Raw genomic sequence first — 21,653 nt, forward strand, 5'->3', positions numbered from 1 at the left:
CAACTTTCTCCTTATAGACGCAACAAATAGAAGTAAGATTAGAAGCGATCAAAAGCGCTTTTTTCGCATTGAGCCTATACCCCCATTCATTTTTCGCAAACACTCCCTTTAAAGGCAATTTAATTTTTTTTCTTTTGGGGGTTAATTTCTTGAGATTTAAAATTTGTTGATAACAAAATCTTGTAAACTAATTTAAAATGATCAATTATTCATTTATTAGAAGCTAAAAAATTCTTACCTAGATAGTAAAACTCTTTTTCCTGCTTCAGTACAAAACCTTGAACATTGATTTTCCCAAACAGTTCTTTGAATTTTCCCAAACTTGTCTCTTTGCCAAACACAAACTCCAACTCAACAGCCTCCATCATAGATCCTGGTCTATCTCTAGTCGAGGCCTGAACGTGTTTACAGATAAAATCCAATGTCTGGTAGGTGAGAGGAGAGGATTTACTCAGAGCAAACCCAATCTCGTCCATAAGCATCCAGTTCAACTCATCCTTGATGTCCATGACAGCTTTGTGCTGGTAGGCTGGAAGATGGGATAATATATCCTCTGAACCAATATCATCTCCGATGAGATCATGTATATCTGCAAGATCTTCTTCAGGTGCACTTCGTGAGTTTCTAAAGGACGAGGTTGAGCAGAGAGAGGTAGATCTTAGAGTTCCGACATTCTCCGTAATATTCCGAACACTTTGAGGCAGTGTCATACATACGATATCTATCCTAAGTCCCAGGGCTCCAACCAGGATATCTTGCTCGGGATCAGGCAAGTTTTTGTCTTGAAATATCTCACACATACAAGATGGAAGATAACTTACAGGGACACTAATGATATCCTGGTTCTCCTGAGAAATAGAGAAGGAAAACTGAATAAAGAGCGGCGGAGAAAACTCGTCTGAATCCCGATCAATCTCATCATCATCTGAGTCCCATTCTTCCTCAGATTGAGAAACAAAAGACAAACTACTGTGAAAGTCTCTCTGCGCTGTCTCTATTTCAGTTTCCGTTTGACTTTTGTTGAACTTCAAACTTTGGTTTGAGACGTTAGACCTAAACTCAATAGTTTTATCATCTTCCTCCTCCCCTTTAGGCCGATAAGAGTTAAGATGTTTAGAGTTGCTCCCGCTGGATTTAGTTTCATCCCGTCTCCTTGAACTCATCCTAACCAACTCTCCGAAGTCAAGACCAGGAGGACAGAAGAAGAATATATCCTCTAGCCCTGGCACAGACCTAAACTTACTTCCAACAATTTCTAAGAACTTCTTCTGAACCGATTTATGCCAGCTATCCTGCTTGAAGCAACTCACTGCGGACTTCACCGCATTTATATCGAGTACTTCGGGGTTCTCTTTCTGAAGGTATAAATGAGGGCAGACAGCTTTCACATAGGTTTCAAGTTCAAGATCATAGGTAGTGTCATTGTCACAATAATCAACAGCATGTTTAATATCATAGCTATGAATGGGAAGTTTAAGCTGCAGACTGCGGAAAAGAACACTGACAAAAGATTTAAAGTAAATCATCTTGATAACATGATACCACTGCTTTACATCTTTATCAATATGGCAACTATGATCTGTAAACTCATTCGAGGTTGGTCCCTCGGGTTCAGGAGTTTTCTGAGTAGAAAACCTGGGATCATCACTGACCTCCTTCTCACTCCTGATTTCAGGTTTGAACAAAAAGTTCAGATGATGATTTCTGGGAGGCTCTACTCGTTCTTTGTAAATAACACTATTTGTTAGACCGAGGAAACTACAATCATAAACATATATAGGGATACTCAAAGATCCAACTACTTGTCTTGTATTTAGGGATATAATTGGAGATGAGCATTGTAAGGATTCCACAGCTGGGACTTCATCCTTGCTCAGGGGTCTATGACGTCTCCTTGTATTTTCCTCCGCTATGGGACTTGAAAGCTTCTGTTCGATACTATCTGTCATATCCCTATCTCTCGCTTCCTTCAACTTCTTCTTTAGCAAAGCTTTAGCACGAAACTGAGATAATCCATCCAGAGAAGCAGTTCTGTCCCGCATGGGTCCAGGATCTCCAGAGAGTTTACGCATAGGAACTATTTTTGGTCGGTTCATCTCAAACACATCAGATCCAGACCTTTGTCTACTCATACCCTGCAGATTTTCCAATCTTGGAGATCTTAACTCCATCGGTTCCTTAGGTACCGTCTCTAGATTAGGAATTGAAGAGTTTATGCTTATATCATCAAGATTCCCGATCAATTCAGTGTTCGAGGTTGGTAATGGTTCTTTGATGACATCTACAATATCAGAATTGCTTCCTTCAAGTACGTCAGGACTAATTGTAAGTATTCTCAAATCCTCAAAGGAGGCCGGGACAAGAGTTAAAACCATGTGAGTAGGACTAATTGCTTTGAGAAAACATTTCCATTTAGGATCTCCGCACACATACTCACTATTACTAAAATCATGTTGACTGTGACTATCCCTATGTGTGTCAGCAAGACTGCTGGTTACAGAGTTCCCACTGGGAAACCTCCGTGAGTTGTATTCGGTCCTCTGAGGCTGGTGGGAAGATACACTGGTGGAGTGCATTGACCTCCGTCCAGATGCATTATGGTTCGGTTGCAGATGAAAATTCGATGTATGACGTTTTCGAATGATTTCTGGAAGAGCTTTGCAGTCGTTGCATGAGAGGCTTAGTTCCCTGTCTGAAACCTCCGTCAGCTCTTTGATAAAACTTTCAAAAAGCATGGCATTCGGTCTGTCCGCCGTACTCTTGAGAGAGTTAAACAACGAAAATGAATTTTCTGGCACGACTCCAATCAAATTCTGAATAAAAAGAGAAAATATCATTTCTGTCTGATCAGCTTTAGGAAGTAGATTAAGCAGATCAAATGCAAATGGAACCTCGTGTATAGAGGCTCCAACTGATGGTAAACTTTTCTCTGGCAGAAAAGCGTTCTGATTAGTGTAGATATGAGAGATTGAAAAAGTGTCAGTAAGGGGGGAGGTGATACAAGGGTTCTGACACATCATCACTAGGTGCTCAAATGTTACCAAGGTTGATATACACTCCAGGTCTTTGGAAAACATGGTGGTCGATATTTCCCTACTTTGCTTCCCTGCTAGATATTTATTGTGCTGATGTTGGCTTATTATTCCATCCTGGGGTTCAGTCCAGACCTCCAGAACTATCTGAACTTCTCCATCAGCATCGTTTGATGCATCGTCTTTAACAGATCCTAGAGGAAACTCTTCTTCACTGATACTCTCTCCGGAGCTGGTTGTTGTTGTGTGAGGTGGGAAGATAATATATTGAATAACACAAGATTGAGGAACTAGATCACGAGAACTTTCTCCGTCCGCGCACATTGGAACCTCTAACACCATATTCTGAACTCCTTTGGCAGAGTGAGCAAACGTAAACCCTTCTTGTATCCGGGCTTTACAAACAGTTTGGAGAATCCGACTAACAGCGGTTGGAGATATTGCCACACTTGGAGTATTCTGTAAAGAATAGATCCATCTTTGATGGTTCAAGTATCTAGATAGGGTGAGGAATGCAGCAGATGCATTTTTACTCTGCTCATTTTCCATTTTCTGAGCTGTAGAGGAACCTTGAGTTCTGGTATGTAAGGATCCCAACAAGCTTCTGTAGTCCGAAGGTACATTCTCATACCTGACTAGGATTTTCTCAACAGGTTTATTTAGAAGATTGCATGAGAAAACATCAGGGAAATATGAACCTGAAGTTACATGGGATCTAGAGCTAGGTTTTCTATCAATGTCCAAGGGAGATGTTTCTGATGAATATTTTATTTTATATATTGGAATATCTCGCCAGGTAACTCGTTGTTTCATCGTAAGTTCTTCTAATTTCCTGACAAGATCTGACACAATTGTGTGACGCTCTGACCCAGGTATCCCTCCTAGGAATGCAACCCAGACCACGAGACAGGGAGGTTTAGAGGTCACCTTAATCACATAGAACGAGGTCGGGTGCCCCTGCTCATCCTTGATAAAAGAAATATACGAATGGCTTTCTAGAAGACAGAACTCTGACGAGTTCTTGATGAGTTCAGATACTTTGCTTGCTGCCTTCTTACAGAGGACTGGATGGTACCTTCCTGTACTGCTGGACATTAGTAGATGTTTAGTCAGTGGTTGGTCGTGTTGAAGTAACAGAGTAATCCTAGTAAAAACATTATAGACTTTAGTATTTAGAAAAATCGTGATAGAATCAAAATTCCCATCTTTTAAAACTTGTAAGTTTGATAACAAGAAGTAGAAAAGATTAAAGTATACAAATACATTTAAAAAGGCAAAACTGCCAACTCGTGAACTAACCTATGGGTATGCATCCATCTATGCCAGATATTGATATCAAGAGAGAAGATTGGTCTCCAGAAGTTTACAAAGGATGGTATTGTATCCTGGGAGTAGAGAACAGGGGCTCCTGTACCCTGAGCCAGCGTGAACAGGGGTAAACCGTTCCTGTATACAAAAATGTTATAATCCTTAAACTTATTTCAAGTTTTAAAAATGAATAAAATACTTTTAAAACCTCTATTTGGTTTACAGATTCGTTAATGGAAAATTTTGTAATTCAAAATGTAAGGTGGAGCAAAAAGAATTGCGGTGTTAAGGTGAAGAGTTTTTGTCACAAACTCTAATTTTTTAATCCTTTTATATCTTTGCTACATGATGGTGTAAACATTTGATATTTCTAACTATGAATTCTGTTGGATCAAATAGTCGAAGTTTATATTATCCAATTCTTAAACCATAAAAATCAGTTACTTCTGACTCCTGTTCTTAAAAATGATTATTTACTTAATAGATGAAGAAATTTTAAATGGAAGTTTCTGGGGATGATTTAAATAATTGCAGTTATCAACTATGAAAGGAGGATAAAACTCCAAGTTATAAACCTGATAGTATCCGGGAGTGTGTAGTTGCTGGCCTGTGACGCAAAGGAGTTGATGTGAACCAGGAGTTTATCCGTCTGGTTCAGCTGCTGCAGGGTCAGGTAGAACTTCTTTATCACAGAGGTTCGGTAGTGACTAGAGAACTTCTTATTGGTCTGACAGACAATGTCGTAAATAATATCGTAGGGACCCTCAACAGATACCTGGAAAAACAAGATTATAATCATAGACCACGAGTTGAAAAGAATAGAAAACATAATAAAAACTATATCGGAATCATTTTTCTTTCCATCTAATTCTTACTACAGAAATTTAATGTTTTATTTGTTTTAAGATAAGGATCATATAGAAGATAGCTCGTCTTTATTCACTTTATGTCGTAAGGACGATATTCTTGTTTACTGTTTGTTGGTTCTTGATTTTACTTGTAAAATGTTCCAAGTAGAGACAACTCTTTCACTGACATTTTTTCTTGTATCCGTTTTTGATTTGAAGCGAACCAATTTGTGATGATATTCAGACAATCTGATGATTCTTTCAGCCGATTTCAGTGTCAAATCTTCGAAACTATGAATTCTCCTACATAAATGCTCACCTCTACTCTGCACCGTGTGGATTCAGGACCCTCCTGACTCCAGATAGAAGATATAGTGTAGTGGATAAACGTGTGGTACTTCCAGGGTAGAGTCAGCTTAACCTTCATCTCCTTATCCTTCAGATCCAAGGTGTTTACCGTATATCCTTCACGTAACCTTTAACATAAGACATCTATGAATATATTTGTCATGACTGTATGTATGTTTGTATCCAATAAACGTCAAAACGGCTAAACCGACCAGACAAAGTTATGTGTAAGACTTCATGTGACCCCATGTGAACTTGTGAAGGTCAAAATTAGTGTCATTTCAAAAAACTTTAATTTAGAAAAATTACCAATAAAAAAAAGTCCACGAAAAAATGGAAAAAAGAAAATTATGACAAATGAGATGGGCGGATAGTTAATTCTTTGAGAGTTTATATATTGACCTGCAGGATAGGATTGAGATAAGCGTCGAGTTAACCGTCATCTCTAACCTCTTCTTACACACCAGAGCCTCCTCAGCAACCGTGGTGAAGAACTGGTTTTTAATCTCGGTATACCGACCCTTCCTCCATAGATCAAGGTCGGACGGAACCAAGGCAGGTTTCATTTCAATTCCTTCCAAACACTTCCTGAAGCTCCAGGCTAGGAAAGCTTCATGATACTGGTTCATCTCGTAGAGATAAGGTTCGGAGGGTTCAATGTGAACTTCAGGAACTCGGGGTAAATATGCCCCAGAGGTTGCCAAGGACATAAATTGCATGAGCTCGTTGTAAGGACAGTATCCAAATCCTGGAAATAATTAATGTTGAGAAAAGTTTAATGGTTTAAAAATTAAATGTGAACCTGAGTGAGGATGGTATGAGGATGAGACTTCTAAGAATGAGAGACAGATACTACGGGATCGAAGTTGGTTCAGTAGGGCATCCATTATATTTACATCAGGTACGCTAAAACAAAATAAAGAAGATATCAATCCGGGGTTATTTAAAAACTCTTTCCCCGGCTTAACTATCAATTCCCACCTACCCAATTGGGAAAGCAAACCCTTGTTAAAGAGCTGTTATAGCCCTGTAATTAATCTGATTTTTTAATTAGCCAAAAAATTTTACCTTTAAGGAACTGTAATTCTAACTAACCCTCACATGCAATTATAAAATAGCATGTCCGGTTTACAACGGTAACCTTAAAAGCTTTGCCTGATCAAGAATAAATGAGATATCAATGTTTTGCTTTTAGAAATTTGATAGTTTTTGAATTGCGTATTACGGTTTACAGAAACAATATGGTTTAACACCAGATATAAAAACGATGATATCTTCCACATTATTTATCAGATATCTGACTGAATATATCAGGCATGCTATTCTTTTAATGCAGGGTCTCTTAAAATAACAAGGACAGTCCCTTTAAACTGCTAAATCTCTGCTGTCCTAACCTAATAACTCCGTCTGTGATAATCAGTATAGTTGCTGAACTGTTCTCTGGTAGGAGCTGAAGAGCTAACATTCCTGTCTGAACCATATTCACAAATCCTTAACAAAGTTTAATCTAGAAAAATGTATTATAGGTTTATATAAACTTGTTTTGAAAAAGAGAGAAATTCTAAAAACACTTTTACGCCGCAAATAATTTACGACGATTCTCTAAACTTAATTTCTTCACCGATGTATAACAGTATATTGATAACCGAATTCAAAATAAATAAATTCTGTAGTCTATATCTTTTTATAAAACACAAAAATATATTTGTAAACCTGTGTCTGGAGCTGCCATTGGAACACTGGGAGCCAACGGTGATCCCTCAACACTCTCCTCAAAAAGATCTCCGACGATCCTCTCGGACTGAAGCTTGATCATCTCAAGCTCATCAATTACAAACGATGCGATCTTAGAAACATGATCTTCAAGTTCATGAAGACCTTGTTTAACATCAACCATAAATGTTTCTAGATTCTCCGGGGTCACCAACCAACCCTGTAAATAATCCATTCTTAAAGAGGAAAACGTAGTTTTTAAAACTTTTTTCTAAGTAACTTTTCACACAGCCTTTATTAAAGGGCGACATAGTTTAATTTTAGATAAAAATAAACAATAACATACGAGTAATGTTTTGCTTACTTGATGAAGAACTTTCTGAGCTCCATTGCAGAGAAATGGAGTCCAAGCTATCACAGTGACGTATATATCCGGAGTAAATAAAACCTGGGAACCAGGAATAGTGAAGGGACGAATAACCCCTTCTAGAGATCTTCTCAAAGCTTTTATCTAAATAAATAATTATTAATTATATTATTAATGATATAAATGTCAAATCTAAAGTAAAATTTTTACAGTGAAAATTGTATTCATTTAATCTTCTCTTATGATAATAAATTCTATTTTGAGAATGAGATTATTAAACTTCAAATTATCTCACCAATTGATCAACTAGTACACAGTTCTTCTTGATATCCGTGACTGCAACGGAAGGAGTAAAGTCCAACATGTAGACGAACCTATACTGCTGGGATAGGAAGGTCACCATGGTCCCAGATGTTACCTAAATATAATATTTGATTGATTAGATAGATAAGTACTTTTTAGTAGTAAAATAAAAAATATATTATTTTGACAAAGAGCATTTCATCAAAACAAATTCAGCTGAACTATATATTTGGCTAAACCTCATATATATAGCAATGTGTACATATTGTACAAAACTGTACGCTTTAGAATACATAACCTTTGCTTTCTCATGTTCTACCTTATATTTGTACAAGTGTCCTGTGTCCCAATCCCACTCTGCAGGAACCGGTTCCTCCGGCATTACGGAGACGACCTCCAGGTCTCCGGTGAACTGGGAGAGCTCTTGTCTGTTCTGCACGTCAATCACTGTGTTCATGTGGTAGAAATACCAGAGTGCACGTGTATTTCGAGATAATCTAAAATATAAGTTAAATTCACATTTAAATATTTTTACAAAAAAGATTGACACAGTGATTCAATAAAAGTGTAGCAATCGTGTCACAAGACATAATTTTCCAACATTTCATTAGTTGACCTGTATTCTTTCTTCATGATTAGAAATATCCTGTCTGCTGTCAAAACTTCAACTTCTTGATTCTCAGGGTTTGAGTTATCGTCTCTCCAGATATCATCATCTTTCATCTCTTTCTCTCCATCGCTATCCCCCTTCTCATGGTTTACTCCCTCCTGGTCCAAACTCTCTTCCATACCTTGCTCATTCTTCTTGCCAGGATCCTCTTCCCTTCCCTCCTCGTCACTTTCCGTCTCATGATTATTACTCTCCTCATTCACCTCTTTTTCTTCATCGACTTCTTTCTCAAAGCAATCATACTCTTCATTCCTGTCATGATTCTCATCCTCTTCATCCTCCAGCTTGTCTTGGTCTTCATCTTTCTTATCATTGTTATAACACTCTACCTTGTCCAGGTCTTCATCTTCCTTATCATTGTTATCATCCTGTACCTTGTCTTGGTCTTCATCTTCCTTATCATTGTTATAACACTCTACCTTGTCCAGGTCTTCATCTTCCTTATCATTGTTATCATCCTGTACCTTGTCTTGGTCTTCATCTTCCTTATCATTGTTATCATCCTCTACTATGTCTTGGTCTTCATCTTCCTTATCATTGTTATCATCCTCTACTATGTCTTGGTCTTCTTCTACCTTGTTCAGACTATCTTCCTCTTCCTTATAATTGTTTTCATTTTCAATATCTTCAATACCATCAACATTTTGTTTTAGTTCTCGAGTTTCTAGATCGTTCTGAGTGAAAATTTTATCATCATATTCTTTTCTTTTTACGGGAAAAGGCATTTCTTCCTTTCCATTCTCCTCTTCCTTTTGCATAATCCTTACCACATCTCCCACATCTCCTTCCGACATTATATCATATTATACATTTTGTCTGTAATTATAAACTTTAACATACGAGGGAAGTTCAATAAGTTTTGAGAACATTTTTTTAAGGTACTTTTAGACGTCTCAGCCCTTCATTATTTTATTTTAGTTCACTATAGTTATACCGGTTCAATTTTCTTACCAGCTAATGTCGATCAGATAATATGTTGGATGCAATTAGCTTTCTCCCGGATCCCGTTAACGATGCTTGTCACAGCCTAAATATCTTATCTACAGACTACGAATGTAGATTTATAATCAATAAATATCTTATCTACAGACTTAAACTTTATTCATTTAAGCGTGTTCTAGAGGTTGGGTAACATTACAAGTCAAAGGAGGGTAAGTCTTTATTGTAGAAAGGGTCCTTGAGGGTTTTTATTGTTGTAATCTATATTTCAGCCAGTGCTTAGGATCCGGATCCGGATCCATTGGATCCGCAAGATTTTGGCTTCCTGGATCCGGATCCTGATCCGAAAAAATATGCAGATCCACGGATCCGGATCCAAGGGGTAAAATATAAACCAAAAACTGCAAAAAAAATTTTTTTACTCGGATCCGCAGGAAGCCAAAATCTTGCGGATCCAACGGATCCGGATCCTAAGCACTGGCTGAAATATAGATTAAAAAAATAAAAACCCTAAGGACCCTTACAATAAAGACTTACCCTCCTTTGGCTTTTTAATGTTACCCAACCTCTAGACCACGCTTAATTGGATAAAGTTTAAGTCTGTAGATAAATTTCCTCATTTCTGAATAGTTTCTAAGTTTTAGGATAAAAACAAGCGAAAAAAAACTTGAAAATTATTTTTTGTTAAAAAAATTCAGTAAATCTTAAAGAAATGACCTGAAACCGGATCCATTTTTTTCCAATGCGGATCCGGATCCGCATCAAAATTAAATGGATCCTAAGCACTGATTTCAGCAATAAAAAAGTATCTTCTCCTAGGATCTCTTTGGAGCAAATGTTGTCCAAATCTTTGCCATTTTTCAAACCTTGCTTTACAACTTTGTTTGTAGCATCATAGCAGATGTCAAACTTATCAATAATCATCAACTAAGAAGCCTTGAATTAGTTTGACTGTTTGTTGGGTTTTTTGAATTTTTTTCTGCTCTGACATTTCCTCGTTCTGCCAACACTATTGTAGACTAGTGCTGTGTCAATATTATTATCCTCGAATGCATTTTAGATCATGTCAAAGTTTGTAAAGTTTTTGGCACTAACTTTTGGTGTATCGAGCATCCCAAGTGTCCCCTTTCCCTGGTTGGTATTAAAAACATTCCCGTGCTGTGCCAACGGAGCTAAACAACCTCCAGGAAAAGGCGGATTACATAGAAATAAAAAGTTTTATGAATAAAGTCCTTAAGAGGAAGACAACCGGGATGAATACAGTAAGCTTTGAAAAAAAAATCACAGGGCTCAGACGTCTAGCAGTACCTTTAAAAATGTTTCGCACAACTTATAAAACATACGTCGTTTCATTAAATAAGACTAAATCACAGCCAGTATGTTGTTGAAACAGCACCGTTATTCTACAAACTCATTATATAATGATTGGAGTTTTTAAAAATTAGAGCCTCACAACTCAATATCAAGGAATATGTTAAGAAATGAAACCGTAAACCAAAATTTCTTGATGGAGAAGGACAAATTTCTTTGTATAATGTATTATAGTTACTATGTGGGGCCAATGGTTTCAATCCACTGAAGAGTAAAGATACATATTGATATCTATGGTCTTTTAATTTTTTTCTTCATCTTTTTGAGATGCGAGCTCTCTAAAAATAATATTTTAATGAAGTGTTAAACTAATTATTTGTGTTTTATGTTCTGTCCGAGGGCGGATCTATGAGCTTCTCCGTACCATAGTTCTGCAAACAGTCTACTCTCATACTCATCCGAGGATATTCCCGTATACTCATCTATAACAGAAGATATATGAATAGTGAATATATAGATAACATTGAATGTACCTTGTACATGTACATTACAGCAGTGCATTGTACAGTACATTTAAGCATCGTACGGTAAGGTACAAAACAGTAATAATAGTACAGTTCAGTAATTTTTTTTGTTTCTTACCTGGAATACTTAGTCTTTGCCGCAGAACAGCTTTAGTATTCTTTATAACTAGTGGAGTACAATGTTTTGTTCTTCTCTCCAACCATTCTAATCCGTCCTCTACTCCTCTTCCTTCAGATACGTCCGCATCAAAGTATCCTAATCTCAACCCTTCCTCCGCTCGTAGTTTCCTGCCAGATATAATAAGATCTAGAGCACGGTTGTATCCGACAAGGTTTACTAGTAATCCTCCTCCCCCGAACCCGGTACACAAACCCATCTTTATTGAAATAAAAACTTGACATAATAACTACTTTGTTTTCATTTTTATCTTATTGTAAAAGCAATATAATATATGTCATTAAGTTGATAAAAAGCTATGTTGGACACCATCAGCAAGTAAACTCGTAACACATGGACATGTAATAAGTATAAAATGATATAGTTGCCCCTTCGGTTAACAATAAAACCGCAGCTTGAAAGTTTTCACACAAAAGGTCTTCGTCCCCCGATAAGTACAAAATTTATAATATGCGGTGTCGGGTACTTTTATTAGTAAACAATAAAAATAAGAGATTAAAAGCGTAAAACCCATTTTTGGCCATTTTGAAGACTTCAATCTAGCATAAAAGCTAAAGAGTAAGTTTTATTTTCCCTTGGTTTGAACAAAAGCTACAAACGCTGAGCTAGTTGCTAAACGATGATCTGTTGTTGTGGCAAGCTCTGCTCCTCCCCCTAGGGCAGGTCCCTCCAGTACACTAACCGTCACCAGGGGTAGGTTCTGTAGCTTCCTACTCACATGGTTCATCAAAACGGACATTCGGAACCCTTTCTCAGGACTGTCTCCGCTCTTAACTTATCCCGGGGAGGTGTAAATTTAACTTTAGAGAAGGGAAAAGTTCAAACTTGTTCCTGAGAATACAAATTTGACAAATTGAAGAATTAATCTTACTCCTCAGTACCTGTAGTTAGATGTCCTCCGGAACAGAAATAATTTGCTGGATTTTTCGCTCCGGACAGAAGAATTCCTTTTCCGGTTTTCCAGGTTCCCAGTTCCTCAAGAGTTTCATCCAACTCAACCATCATAGACCCAGTTAGTGCGTTGTAACTCTCGGGATAGTTTAAAACAAGCTCCGCGATACCCGAACTTTCGTTCTTTGAGAGTGTTATAGAACCTCCGGATAGTTTTGCAAGTTCAGTTTTGATCTCCGATATCGGAGTCAGTGGTTGTGTGTGGTAAGCTCTTCTAATACTTCTTCCCCACATATTCCTCTCTGAAAATATATATGTCTAATTATATCAATATTATATAAATAATACCTCTGTATTTGAGTGTAAAAATAAGTAGAGCAAAATAGTTTTCTTCTATTCTAATCACATGAGTTTATTCTCATTAAGATCAATAAAGTAAGTAGATAAGACGTAAATCAAGCTCGACCTTAGCGCATCACAAGATAATAATAATAATATATACGCTACAAAATACAAAATACAAATTGTAATATTAGGTAAAATCATCATCTATATATCTAGACTATGAAAGACTAGAGAATTATCAATGTTACAAAGCAGGATAATCAAGAATTAGGTCAGGGGCGGATACAGGATTTAAGTGAGGGGGGGGGGGCAAGATTTTTTAGGAACACTTTATTTAATAATACCTTGCCTTAGCATTATTTGAAGATATATAACATACTAGCTTGGGAACCAAGCGTTGCCTTAAGCGAAATTTTTTTTTCTTTATAAGACTCAAAAAGAGTCAAAATTAATGACTTAAGACTAAAAAACTAGATTTATAACTTTTCACACATTATAGTTTATTAAGACAGATATTTTTCCTGTTTTGCACTAGGGTTTCTTTCCCTTAAGCATGCTATTGAGAAGCTATTCTGAAAATAGGAACAAAAAAATTCCAAATTCAGGGGGGGCGAATGTCCCCCCCCTTGTAACCGCCCCTGAATTAGGTACACGAGGTACACCAGAACAAATAATCCATTTTTTAAAATATATCTTCAACCATTGGTTATATTATAAAGATTGTTTATCGGACGGTAAAATACTAAAATCACGGTCTGTAATTTGAACAAAATTGTGCGCTTTTTAATCATAAATTTGAGGCCATACAAGCATTAAGCAAGAGGTGTCATATATTAGACAAAATGTTTCTTCAGCATTAGTTCTAGAAAGTTTGTATATGATAACCTTAAAGCATACGCTGTTAAATATCTCGGATATCTCAGGAGAAGTATTGCAGATTACAAATGAAAACCAAATTTTAATTCAATCCTTTCATACGAAACCATTTTTAACTAATTTAGAGAGGGTCCCCAACAAATTAAAGCTGTGTGTTATTGACTTATTATAGCTAACAGTTTGTTATTGTTATTGTATGCTTTAAAGTTATCAAGCACTAAGATGCAGATTTAACATAGCAAAGACATCTCCTGTTCAATCTTGTTTAATCTGTGGTTGGTTAGGATGAATTAGGATTAAAGGCAGGCTGCTTCTCTGAGTAGGATTGAGTAGGTCCAGAGTGAGGTTGAGGAGTACTCGGAGGTCCAGGATATGGAGGAGGTTGGGCCGGATAACCAGGAGGTGGACCTCCAACATCAGTGCAGGGTTGAGGTAAATATCCTGTGGGCTGTGGAGGATACTGAGGATATGCTGGATGCTGTGTGTACGGATAGGGTTGAGGCTGAGGACGAGATTGAATAAGAGCTCCTGAAAAGAAAAAGTAACGTATTCTTATGTCTAATTTTGTCCAATTAATATTAAGTCCAGAGTCCGAATTCAATGAATTTGAGCCGCGTCTCAAATCCGCCAAAAACCGGTTTCAATTGAGCGCATCTTGAAACATTTGATACAATTTGAAGTGCAATGAACCATATTTGAGCCGCGGCTCAAATTCTTTAAATTCGGCCTCTGATTCAGTAATCGGTAAAAGTATGAACGAAATTTCCAGTTTGCATGAATTGTTAAAAGTATTGAAAAATAACGAAAAGGAAAGTTCTAAATTATTTTTGAAGCTTTTGAGTAGGCTATGAGAACCTTGTTTACAGAGCAAAACTTCCACTACGCACCGTATAAGACCTTTATCTTTTTATTGTTGAAGTTTATTAATTTAACACAATAGTGAATATGTAAACCCACTGTACACAGACTAGACAGGGATATGTAAATATCTAAAACCAATGTTCACAGACTAGACAGGGATATGTAAATATGTAAACCCAATGTTCACAGACTAGACCAGAATATGTGAATATTTAAACCCACTGTACACAGACTAGACCAGAATATGTAAATATGTAAACTCTCTGTACACAGACTAGACAGGGATATGTAAATATATAAACCCTCTGTAACCAGACTAGACAGGGATATGTAAATATGTAAACCCTCTGTACACAGACTAGACAGGGATATGTAAATATGTAAACCCACTGTACACAGACTAGACCAGAATATGTGAATATGTAAACCCACTGTACACAGACTAGATCAGAATATGTGAATATGTAAACCCAATGTTCACAGACTAGACAGGGATATGTAAATATGTAAACCCACTGTAACCAGACTAGACAGGGATATGTAAATATGTAAACCAAATGTAACTAGACTAGACAAAGATATGTAAATATGTACACCCTCTGTATCTAGTCCAGACAAGTATTTAAACATGAATCACGTGATTACCTCGTGGTTGGGTAGGATATAAGGCCTGGGCTAGCTGGGTTCCTAAACATGAACATATGTCAAAAATTCTCTAAATGTACAAAGTCCGAACAATCCGCTCAACGTTATAGTGTTAACAAATCTTAATTTTTAAAGAATTTCAAAAATTAGAAGGAATAACAAAGGAGGGGTCGGGAAGGGGGGGGGGCGGAATTTTGAAAATGATTACATTATCATTATCATTATTATTATTATATTATTATATCATTATTATTATTATATCATTATATCATTATATCATTATATCACTATCATTATATCATTATATCATTATCATTAATAATTATCACAAAAAACCCAAATATTCCTATGAAAGTATAGAAGAACGAACCTGCAGGATTATGAACCATCCCTCTGGTTCTTTTCCTTCTCTTAGCTAGGAAACAGCAGGGTATACAGCAACATCCAACCAGGATTAGGAATGCAATAACAAAGAGACTACCCACCACAATACCGATCAACTTTGCAATACTAAAATATTGCAAAATGGAGATAAAGTTCTTAAAAATTAAACCTAGCCTGATCATATCATGCATATTCATTCATCAACTAAAGGAAACAAGACAAGACAAGTGTGTTCAGATCTAAAACTGTGTAGGGACCAAAGTTAGGTTACATCGATTAAAACATATTGACGGAATTATAATAAGAAGGGTGGTTTTTGGTAAAAAATGATAAAATATGCTGAAGTGCAATGACCATTTTTTCTGTATGTCTGAGATATCTATCTTTACTTTATCCCAACCTCTAGTTGTGCCTTTTACTACCATGCATATTATAAAAATGTAATTGTGATATTTTAATTTTCTAAAAAAAAATATTAAAAAAATTTGAAAATTCCATAACCAATAGGCCCAAAGAACGCAGAATTTATTTGTCTCGGTTTCCGGAATTCAAGAAGTTCCGATTTATTTCCGAACTCAGAAGTTCCGGATATTTACGACTTCCGAATCATCTGAATCATAAGAAACAAATGGGATAATGTTGAGGTAAAAGCAGTCGTGATAGACGTTGGAAGTACTCTTATAAATATGCTTTTACATTATAGAGAAATTTAAAAGCAATATGTATTTTAAGAAGAAACCGAGTTTTCCCACAAACTCCGATTTTCTATTCCCAATATGACAAATTACGCTAATGTTCTTTGATATTTCAAAATATAAATTCTGTTAGATCAAATAATCTAAATTTGAGATTTTGAAGGTTTACGTTTACACCACCAGGTTGCAAAAATATAGGGATTAGAAAATTTGAGTGTTTGACAAAAACTCAGTTCCTTTATTCAAATTTAGAAAATAAAACGAGATAATTAAGGAAACCAAGCAAAACAAATATGCATTCTGTTATCATTCTCGGAGCAAGAATGAATTCAGTTTTAAAAATTCTCCTGCGCATGGTTGGATTCAGTTTTAAACATTCTCCGGAGCAATGTAAGGTTCAGTTTAAAACATTCTCCGGAGCAAGGTTCGATAATCGATTCAGTTTGAAAAATTCTCCGGAGCAAGGTTGGATTCACTTAGAAGCATTCTTCGAAAGGAAATTGATTGAGTTTAAAATATTTCTTAAAAATAAAAACTTTTTCCTTTCTCTTTTCTCTTACCCTTCAAAGTCGTCGTCAAAGTCCTCATCAAAATCTCTGAATATCGCTTTCTTCTTCCTTTTCAAACAGAAAATGTGTTAGAATATTGACATCGAGCTTTGAACCGGTCAGGGGTTGAATCCGTGTATACATTTTTGAAATTATTAAAACTATTTACAGAGTTTATTAACCATTCTGAATCCAAGACCGAAAAAAGTGTTGAAATACAAAAAAAAACTGAACCAAAAGTTTTTTATTTTTAGAAAAAAATTAAGTAATTAATAAAATTATAAAAAAATACAATTACATATATATATAAAAAAAAGTAAAAAGAGGTATTATGATAATTAAAAGCAATATAATNCTATACTTAAAAGATCAATATAAGGAGCGTGTAAGAATGAATATTCTTCAACTAGTGTAAGAATTTCCATTCTTTAATGCTTGGAGCGTGTAAGAATATACATTCTTTCACGCTCTGACCGTGTAATAATTTCCATTCTTACACGGTCTGAGCGTTAAAGAATGAAAATTCTACACCTACAGTGTAATAATAAGCATTCTTAAACGCAAGGAAGCGAACAATATTAAAATTGTTCCTCCTGAACCGTGTAATAATGGGAATTCTTACATGATAGCTTTACTACTATGGAACCGATCAGATATGATATAATAAAAAATATGAAAGAATGCGAGGAATTAAACAACGTGCTAAAAAACAAAACCTATGTTCGAAACGGTGTTCCATCTTAGAGACATTTAATAGGAAAAAAATCTTCGAGAAAACTCACCTTCTCAGGCCCCCAAGGCACTATACCCTACCAATACCAAGTTGCCCAATATAAGGCCATTTATGTCAAAGGGCATCTATGAAATGTAACGCGCACTTCGAAACTAGGTTTTATTTTATTTTACAAATTCTTTTTATAAACCATATCTTGCTAAGCTTACCCTTCTATAGTGTTCTCAAAGAGCTGGCCGACAGTGACCACCTTCTCTTCTTTATGGCTGTCCTTCTTCCCTTCAAGGTCACCATCGAGGTTAAGATCCGTTCCCTGCTCCACCTCCGTCGTGGGTCCGAACTCCAATATCACTTTATTTTCCCTGAGAGGCTTGTCACAGCAAAACCTATAAATTAATATTACTAAAGCATTCATTTTTATTTAAGGACTTTACCAGCTATTAAATTCCTTGTTTCGTAGTTTTTCCAGAGGTCAAACATTTTTATTTAAGGACTTTAGCAGCTATTAAATGCCTTGTTTCGTAGTTTTTCCAGAGGTCAAACATTTTTATTGTGAATCATAGGATCAAGAAGTTACACATAGTTTTAGACGTCTGAAGGAGTAAGATAATTTCTTGTCTATTTCTTTTAGATATTCCACGCTTCTACACAATTTTTGACCTCTGATCTGGAACCTTTTTAATGAACGCAATGTGCTTTTCTTAGATCGGATAATTATTCTATTATAATCAGGAAGGAAGGAACTAGTCTGAATCATAAAAGAAGGAAAACTCTCTTATCCATTTAAACAGTTTCCAGCTCTTGTTAGTCAGTTTAAAGTTAATCGTAGTGAACATCACCTGCCCCAAGAAGGTCCACAACAGTATTTATAAGAAGCTGGATCATCAGATTCGGGGCAGGATTTATAAGTTGTAACTCCAAATACTTCCTTCTTACAGGTTTCCGCCTCTAGAAAAACAATTGGATAAATAACATGGAAGGCAAAATTAAAAAACTACATATTCCGCCTCCCCCTCCCCCCCCCAAAAAAATCCTTTTATTAGTTTTAAATATGCTACCGACTTATACGGAGGGGGGGGGGGGGAGAAGCACCATCTACGAAAAGTTACAAAGGAATTGAGTCGTTGCCACAAACTCTGAATTTATAATCCCTATATCTTTGGAACCCAATGTCGTACATCTTTGATATTTCAAACTTATATCATTTGATCTAACAGAATTCATAGTTTGAAATATCTAAGGTCTACGACATTGGAATCCAAAGATTATAAATTCAAAGTTTGTGGCAAAGACTCAATTCCTTTACCTGAATTGTCTACGCTAAAGATGAAAAGTAGAAGAATACGAAAAAGCCATTGTAACATTTTCTGAAATAAGTTTTACAAACTATATGATTATTAAATAGTCTGTTTTACAGTTTCTGTATTTTAACTTAGAACTCTATTAAATGCTAAAACCAAATTTTCTAATGAGTATCACAGTCATATTAAACAAGGGATTTAATGGAATTGAAAATTGGAGAGGACTTTGGATAATAATTTTTAGTATCGATGCTGTTTTTTTTCAACCTTTGTTGCATTTGAAGAGAGTACTATCTACTTTTTTGCAAAGATTTTTTTCCCAACATACAACCCTCCCATGAGCAACATCATTCCGACTCCGACCTTGGCATTCTCGACAAACTTGTCCTCGGTCGTCTTCAAGATAATCTCTCGGGTCTCTTCGGACCATCTCGTCACGCGGCAGAAACTTGGACGCTTCTTTATCCTTAACAAGAATATCATGATGTTCTAAATTAATTGATAATAAAATTGCTTCTTTTAAAATTAGAAAAAAAAATAGATATTTCATACTTTAGTTGAAGACGTATTTTTTAATATTAGTAAAAAGCAAATAAAAACTAATATTTTTAGATTTAGTGTTGATCATAACCTAGAGAACTGACCTATCGTAGTAAACTGTAAGATGAGGTCTAACACCGTCAGTAAACATCTCTAATTCCAGACCGATCTGCCAGATACGATGCAGGAGTAGTCCTGATACGTAATCAATTAATATCGAGATCTGCAAAATCAAATCAAGTGGTAGTAAACTCGACAAACTGCTATTTAATTCAATTATTCGAGTGTCTTAAAAAGTATCCTTTACTGATACCAATATTTTCTGTTTAAATTTGTTATATTTTTTAAAGAACCTTTGCAAAAAAATATAAAATTTAGTGTTTTAGGAGTGCAAACTTGATTAACTCTAAAAACTTTGGATCCGGATCCATTTTACCATGCAATGAGGGTCCAAACTTCAGATATGTTTGAAAATACAATGAATTTAAGAACGGGTTTGATTTGATTTGACGGGTTAAGCAAAAAATATATTACCGAGTAAAATATCTGCTGAGCCGAATATGTGTCCGCCTAACCATAAGCTTGCATCCGGCTTCCCCAGTTCCGCCTCAAAGAAGTCCAAGACTGCGGATACGCTTCGGAGAACAGAGTTATATTCGTCGTAGTTGACGTAGCGGGATATATTCTTCTGGTGCTCCTCTCCGTACTCTAGTAGGGACTGGGTTACAGCTGGGTCCGAAGAATTAAGTGCAGCTTCTTGCAACCTTGCTCCGCGGTTTAAAACATACTCCCGTGCCATCTCTGGGTAGTCTCCATTACTGTATGGGTACCTTAGAAGTTGGAACAGGATGACTCAGTTTCTTTGTTTACAAATAATTATAAATGTCAATAAAAAAACTTTAAGGTTAAAACATTAATTTAGTGAATATCCATGCCTGAGAACTTTTGATAACTCGAGATGGAATGCAAGACCATATGTCATGTGACCAACAGGAACAGAATCAAGTTTATCAAGATATGCCTCACTTTTTCCTGCAAAAAAAGATTGCATAAAAGAAATAATTGGAGGTTCATAACTATAAATATTAACCTTTGAATACATCTCTCATTGAATATGGTTCGGTTGTTTTAAGATATTCTCTGATTCTCGGAGCTCCGACAAGGGTTACTTCTTCAATTTTGAGAACCGGCACATTGCCTCTCTCGCTGAGAGCAAGGAACTCGGGGCTGAAGTTTCAAAGTAAGCACAACATATTATTATATGATAAAATACCAAAACAGCAGGAATGAGAAATCTATGAGTAAATGCTGGATACAAAAAGACGTCATCTCTATGCTCCTATCTGGAACCCTGATGACAAATCTACAAGTATAATTACCCTAATAACTTCAATAATTCTTTGAACTATCATTTGACAATAAAGTACTTTATCGGCGTGAACTGTACTTTTCTTTTCCTGATTTAATAACATTTTTTATATTTCTAGAGTACGCTAGTATTCCAGAAAGAGAAGAAGAAATTATTAGAAGAAATATAAAAACGAGATTATCTAAGAACACGGGAAGCACTTGATCCGATATGATATGATCAAGTTTTGATATCAAGAGTGTGTTTCAAAAGTATAAGTCAAGAGAATCCAATCTCTCTTTTCGATAAAATATTATACAAGTGTAAAAAAGATAATCCATTGACAATAAAGATTCAAGGATGTCAGAATATTTAGAGTAAGGGGTAAGGGTTGTATTCACACCAGCTCAACAGTTAGTTTAATAATTTCTTATCAACAATCCTTGCACAAAAAAAACATAGAAATACCAAACCGGGCTCACCCATTTAGGTTTTATGACCTCAAACGTATATTAAGATTCAAACCTCCATTACAAGTAAGACCGAAGCATTCTTTCTTTTCTAAAGGTCTGAATTCTAGGCGGAAAGCAATCTAGAGTTATTAATAACTTGTTTTCTGGCTCTACAGGCCTAACGTGACAATACTGTACAGGGTAGAGTACTTATTTCCTCTGATCTCATACAAACTACCTGTACTGAGCTCCTGAGTGTAGATCAATTTCATGTACCGTGTGCTTTGCTCCGAGCTCCTGAAGCAGTACCTCGGTACACCAACAGGAATAAGATCCAGGGTGTACATAAAGATTTAAACCCATTTCTCTGAAATGGTTTAATTACAATTTATAACTGTTATTCAGAAAACATGAAGCAAATCACGATTAGTTTTGATTTTGTCTTTTTACTTACGATACATATGTTTCTTCAAGAAAGAAAAAATTAAATAAA

The 21,653-nt window shown here is 35.9% G+C and overlaps 4 protein-coding genes across 10 annotated transcripts in view; all 4 read right to left on the reverse strand.

Moving 5' to 3' along the window:
• The window catches only part of LOC111707018 (KICSTOR complex protein SZT2), a 29,196-nt gene extending 19,326 nt beyond the window's left edge, over positions 1-9,870 (reverse strand). For 2 of the 4 annotated variants that reach the window (XM_023479995.1, XM_023479992.1), the window contains exons 1-12: positions 8,536-9,870; positions 8,239-8,416; positions 7,912-8,034; positions 7,614-7,760; positions 7,250-7,469; positions 6,931-7,027; positions 6,339-6,442; positions 5,939-6,284; positions 5,508-5,664; positions 4,916-5,115; positions 4,332-4,478; positions 239-4,176 (exon numbers count right to left, since the gene is read on the reverse strand). In XM_023479995.1, the coding sequence (XP_023335763.1) occupies positions 239-4,176; positions 4,332-4,478; positions 4,916-5,115; positions 5,508-5,664; positions 5,939-6,284; positions 6,339-6,442; positions 6,931-7,027; positions 7,250-7,469; positions 7,614-7,760; positions 7,912-8,034; positions 8,239-8,416; positions 8,536-9,383 (6,505 nt within the window). In that variant the 5' untranslated portion in view covers positions 9,384-9,870. The remainder of the gene's footprint in view (positions 1-238; positions 4,177-4,331; positions 4,479-4,915; positions 5,116-5,507; positions 5,665-5,938; positions 6,285-6,338; positions 6,443-6,930; positions 7,028-7,249; positions 7,470-7,613; positions 7,761-7,911; positions 8,035-8,238; positions 8,417-8,535) is intronic. The other 2 variants (XM_023479994.1, XM_023479993.1) reach the window with 2 other exon arrangements.
• Positions 9,871-10,871: 1,001 nt separating this feature from the next.
• Positions 10,872-13,099, reverse strand: LOC111707020 (ethylmalonyl-CoA decarboxylase). The gene is made up of 4 exons (XM_023479998.1): positions 12,423-13,099; positions 12,116-12,315; positions 11,482-11,740; positions 10,872-11,321 (listed from the first exon to the last, which is right to left on the reverse strand). Exons 1-4 carry the CDS (start codon positions 12,724-12,726, stop codon positions 11,212-11,214), a joined length of 873 nt encoding a protein of 290 aa, XP_023335766.1. The 5' UTR covers positions 12,727-13,099; the 3' UTR covers positions 10,872-11,211.
• Positions 13,100-13,323: 224 nt separating this feature from the next.
• LOC111707023 (protein shisa-5) lies at positions 13,324-18,912 on the reverse strand. Of its 4 annotated transcripts, none has more exons than XR_002766359.1 (8): positions 18,826-18,912; positions 18,359-18,467; positions 17,729-17,905; positions 16,799-16,855; positions 15,530-15,669; positions 15,160-15,201; positions 13,872-14,181; positions 13,324-13,639 (listed from the first exon to the last, which is right to left on the reverse strand). XR_002766359.1 is itself a non-coding variant. In XM_023480002.1 (8 exons), exons 1-7 carry the CDS (start codon positions 18,881-18,883, stop codon positions 13,934-13,936), a joined length of 831 nt encoding a protein of 276 aa, XP_023335770.1. In that variant the 5' UTR covers positions 18,884-18,912; the 3' UTR covers positions 13,324-13,639; positions 13,905-13,933. The 4 variants fall into 4 exon arrangements, 3 of the variants coding, with proteins under 3 accessions (XP_023335770.1, XP_023335769.1, XP_023335771.1); XM_023480002.1 differs by having other exon boundaries at positions 13,905-14,181; XM_023480001.1 differs by having other exon boundaries at positions 13,324-14,181.
• Positions 18,906-21,547, reverse strand: LOC111707022 (ganglioside-induced differentiation-associated protein 1-like 1). Its single transcript, XM_023480000.1, has 6 exons — positions 21,399-21,547; positions 20,451-20,587; positions 20,296-20,392; positions 19,895-20,190; positions 19,465-19,555; positions 18,906-19,286 (listed from the first exon to the last, which is right to left on the reverse strand). The coding sequence occupies exons 1-6, from the start codon at positions 21,521-21,523 to the stop codon at positions 19,115-19,117; spliced, it is 918 nt and encodes a 305-aa protein (XP_023335768.1). The 5' UTR covers positions 21,524-21,547; the 3' UTR covers positions 18,906-19,114.
• Between the last annotated feature and the right edge of the window lie 106 nt (positions 21,548-21,653).

The sequence above is a fragment of the Eurytemora carolleeae genome, unplaced genomic scaffold (assembly GCF_000591075.1).
Source record: "Eurytemora carolleeae unplaced genomic scaffold, Eaff_2.0 scaffold771, whole genome shotgun sequence".
Taxonomy (NCBI): domain Eukaryota; kingdom Metazoa; phylum Arthropoda; class Copepoda; order Calanoida; family Temoridae; genus Eurytemora; species Eurytemora carolleeae.

Bases quoted from the DNA above. Each gene is read 5' to 3' on its own strand.
- LOC111707020 (XM_023479998.1), bottom strand. From the start codon at position 12,726: ATGTGGGGAAGAAGTATTAGAAGAGCTTACCACACACAACCACTGACT. The intron at 11,741-12,115 runs GGAAAATAAAAC...ATTTCAATAAAG, and splicing joins TAGCTTTTGTTCAAACCAAG to ATGGGTTTGTGTACCGGGTT. The intron at 11,322-11,481 runs GTAAGAAACAAA...CTTCTGTTATAG, and splicing joins GCAAAGACTAAGTATTCCAG to ATGAGTATACGGGAATATCC.
- LOC111707022 (XM_023480000.1), bottom strand. From the start codon at position 21,523: ATGGGTTTAAATCTTTATGTACACCCTGGATCTTATTCCTGTTGGTGT. The intron at 20,191-20,295 runs GCATGGATATTC...CCAACTTCTAAG, and splicing joins GAGTTATCAAAAGTTCTCAG to GTACCCATACAGTAATGGAG. The intron at 19,287-19,464 runs GTCAGTTCTCTA...ATTCTTGTTAAG, and splicing joins CTTACAGTTTACTACGATAG to GATAAAGAAGCGTCCAAGTT.
- LOC111707023 (XM_023480002.1), bottom strand. From the start codon at position 18,883: ATGTTACAATGGCTTTTTCGTATTCTTCTACTTTTCATCTTTAGCGTA. The intron at 18,468-18,825 runs GTAAAGGAATTG...TTGTTTTTCTAG, and splicing joins CTTTAGCGTAGACAATTCAG to AGGCGGAAACCTGTAAGAAG. The intron at 16,856-17,728 runs GTAAGCTTAGCA...CTGTTTGAAAAG, and splicing joins TTTGAGAACACTATAGAAGG to GAAGAAGAAAGCGATATTCA.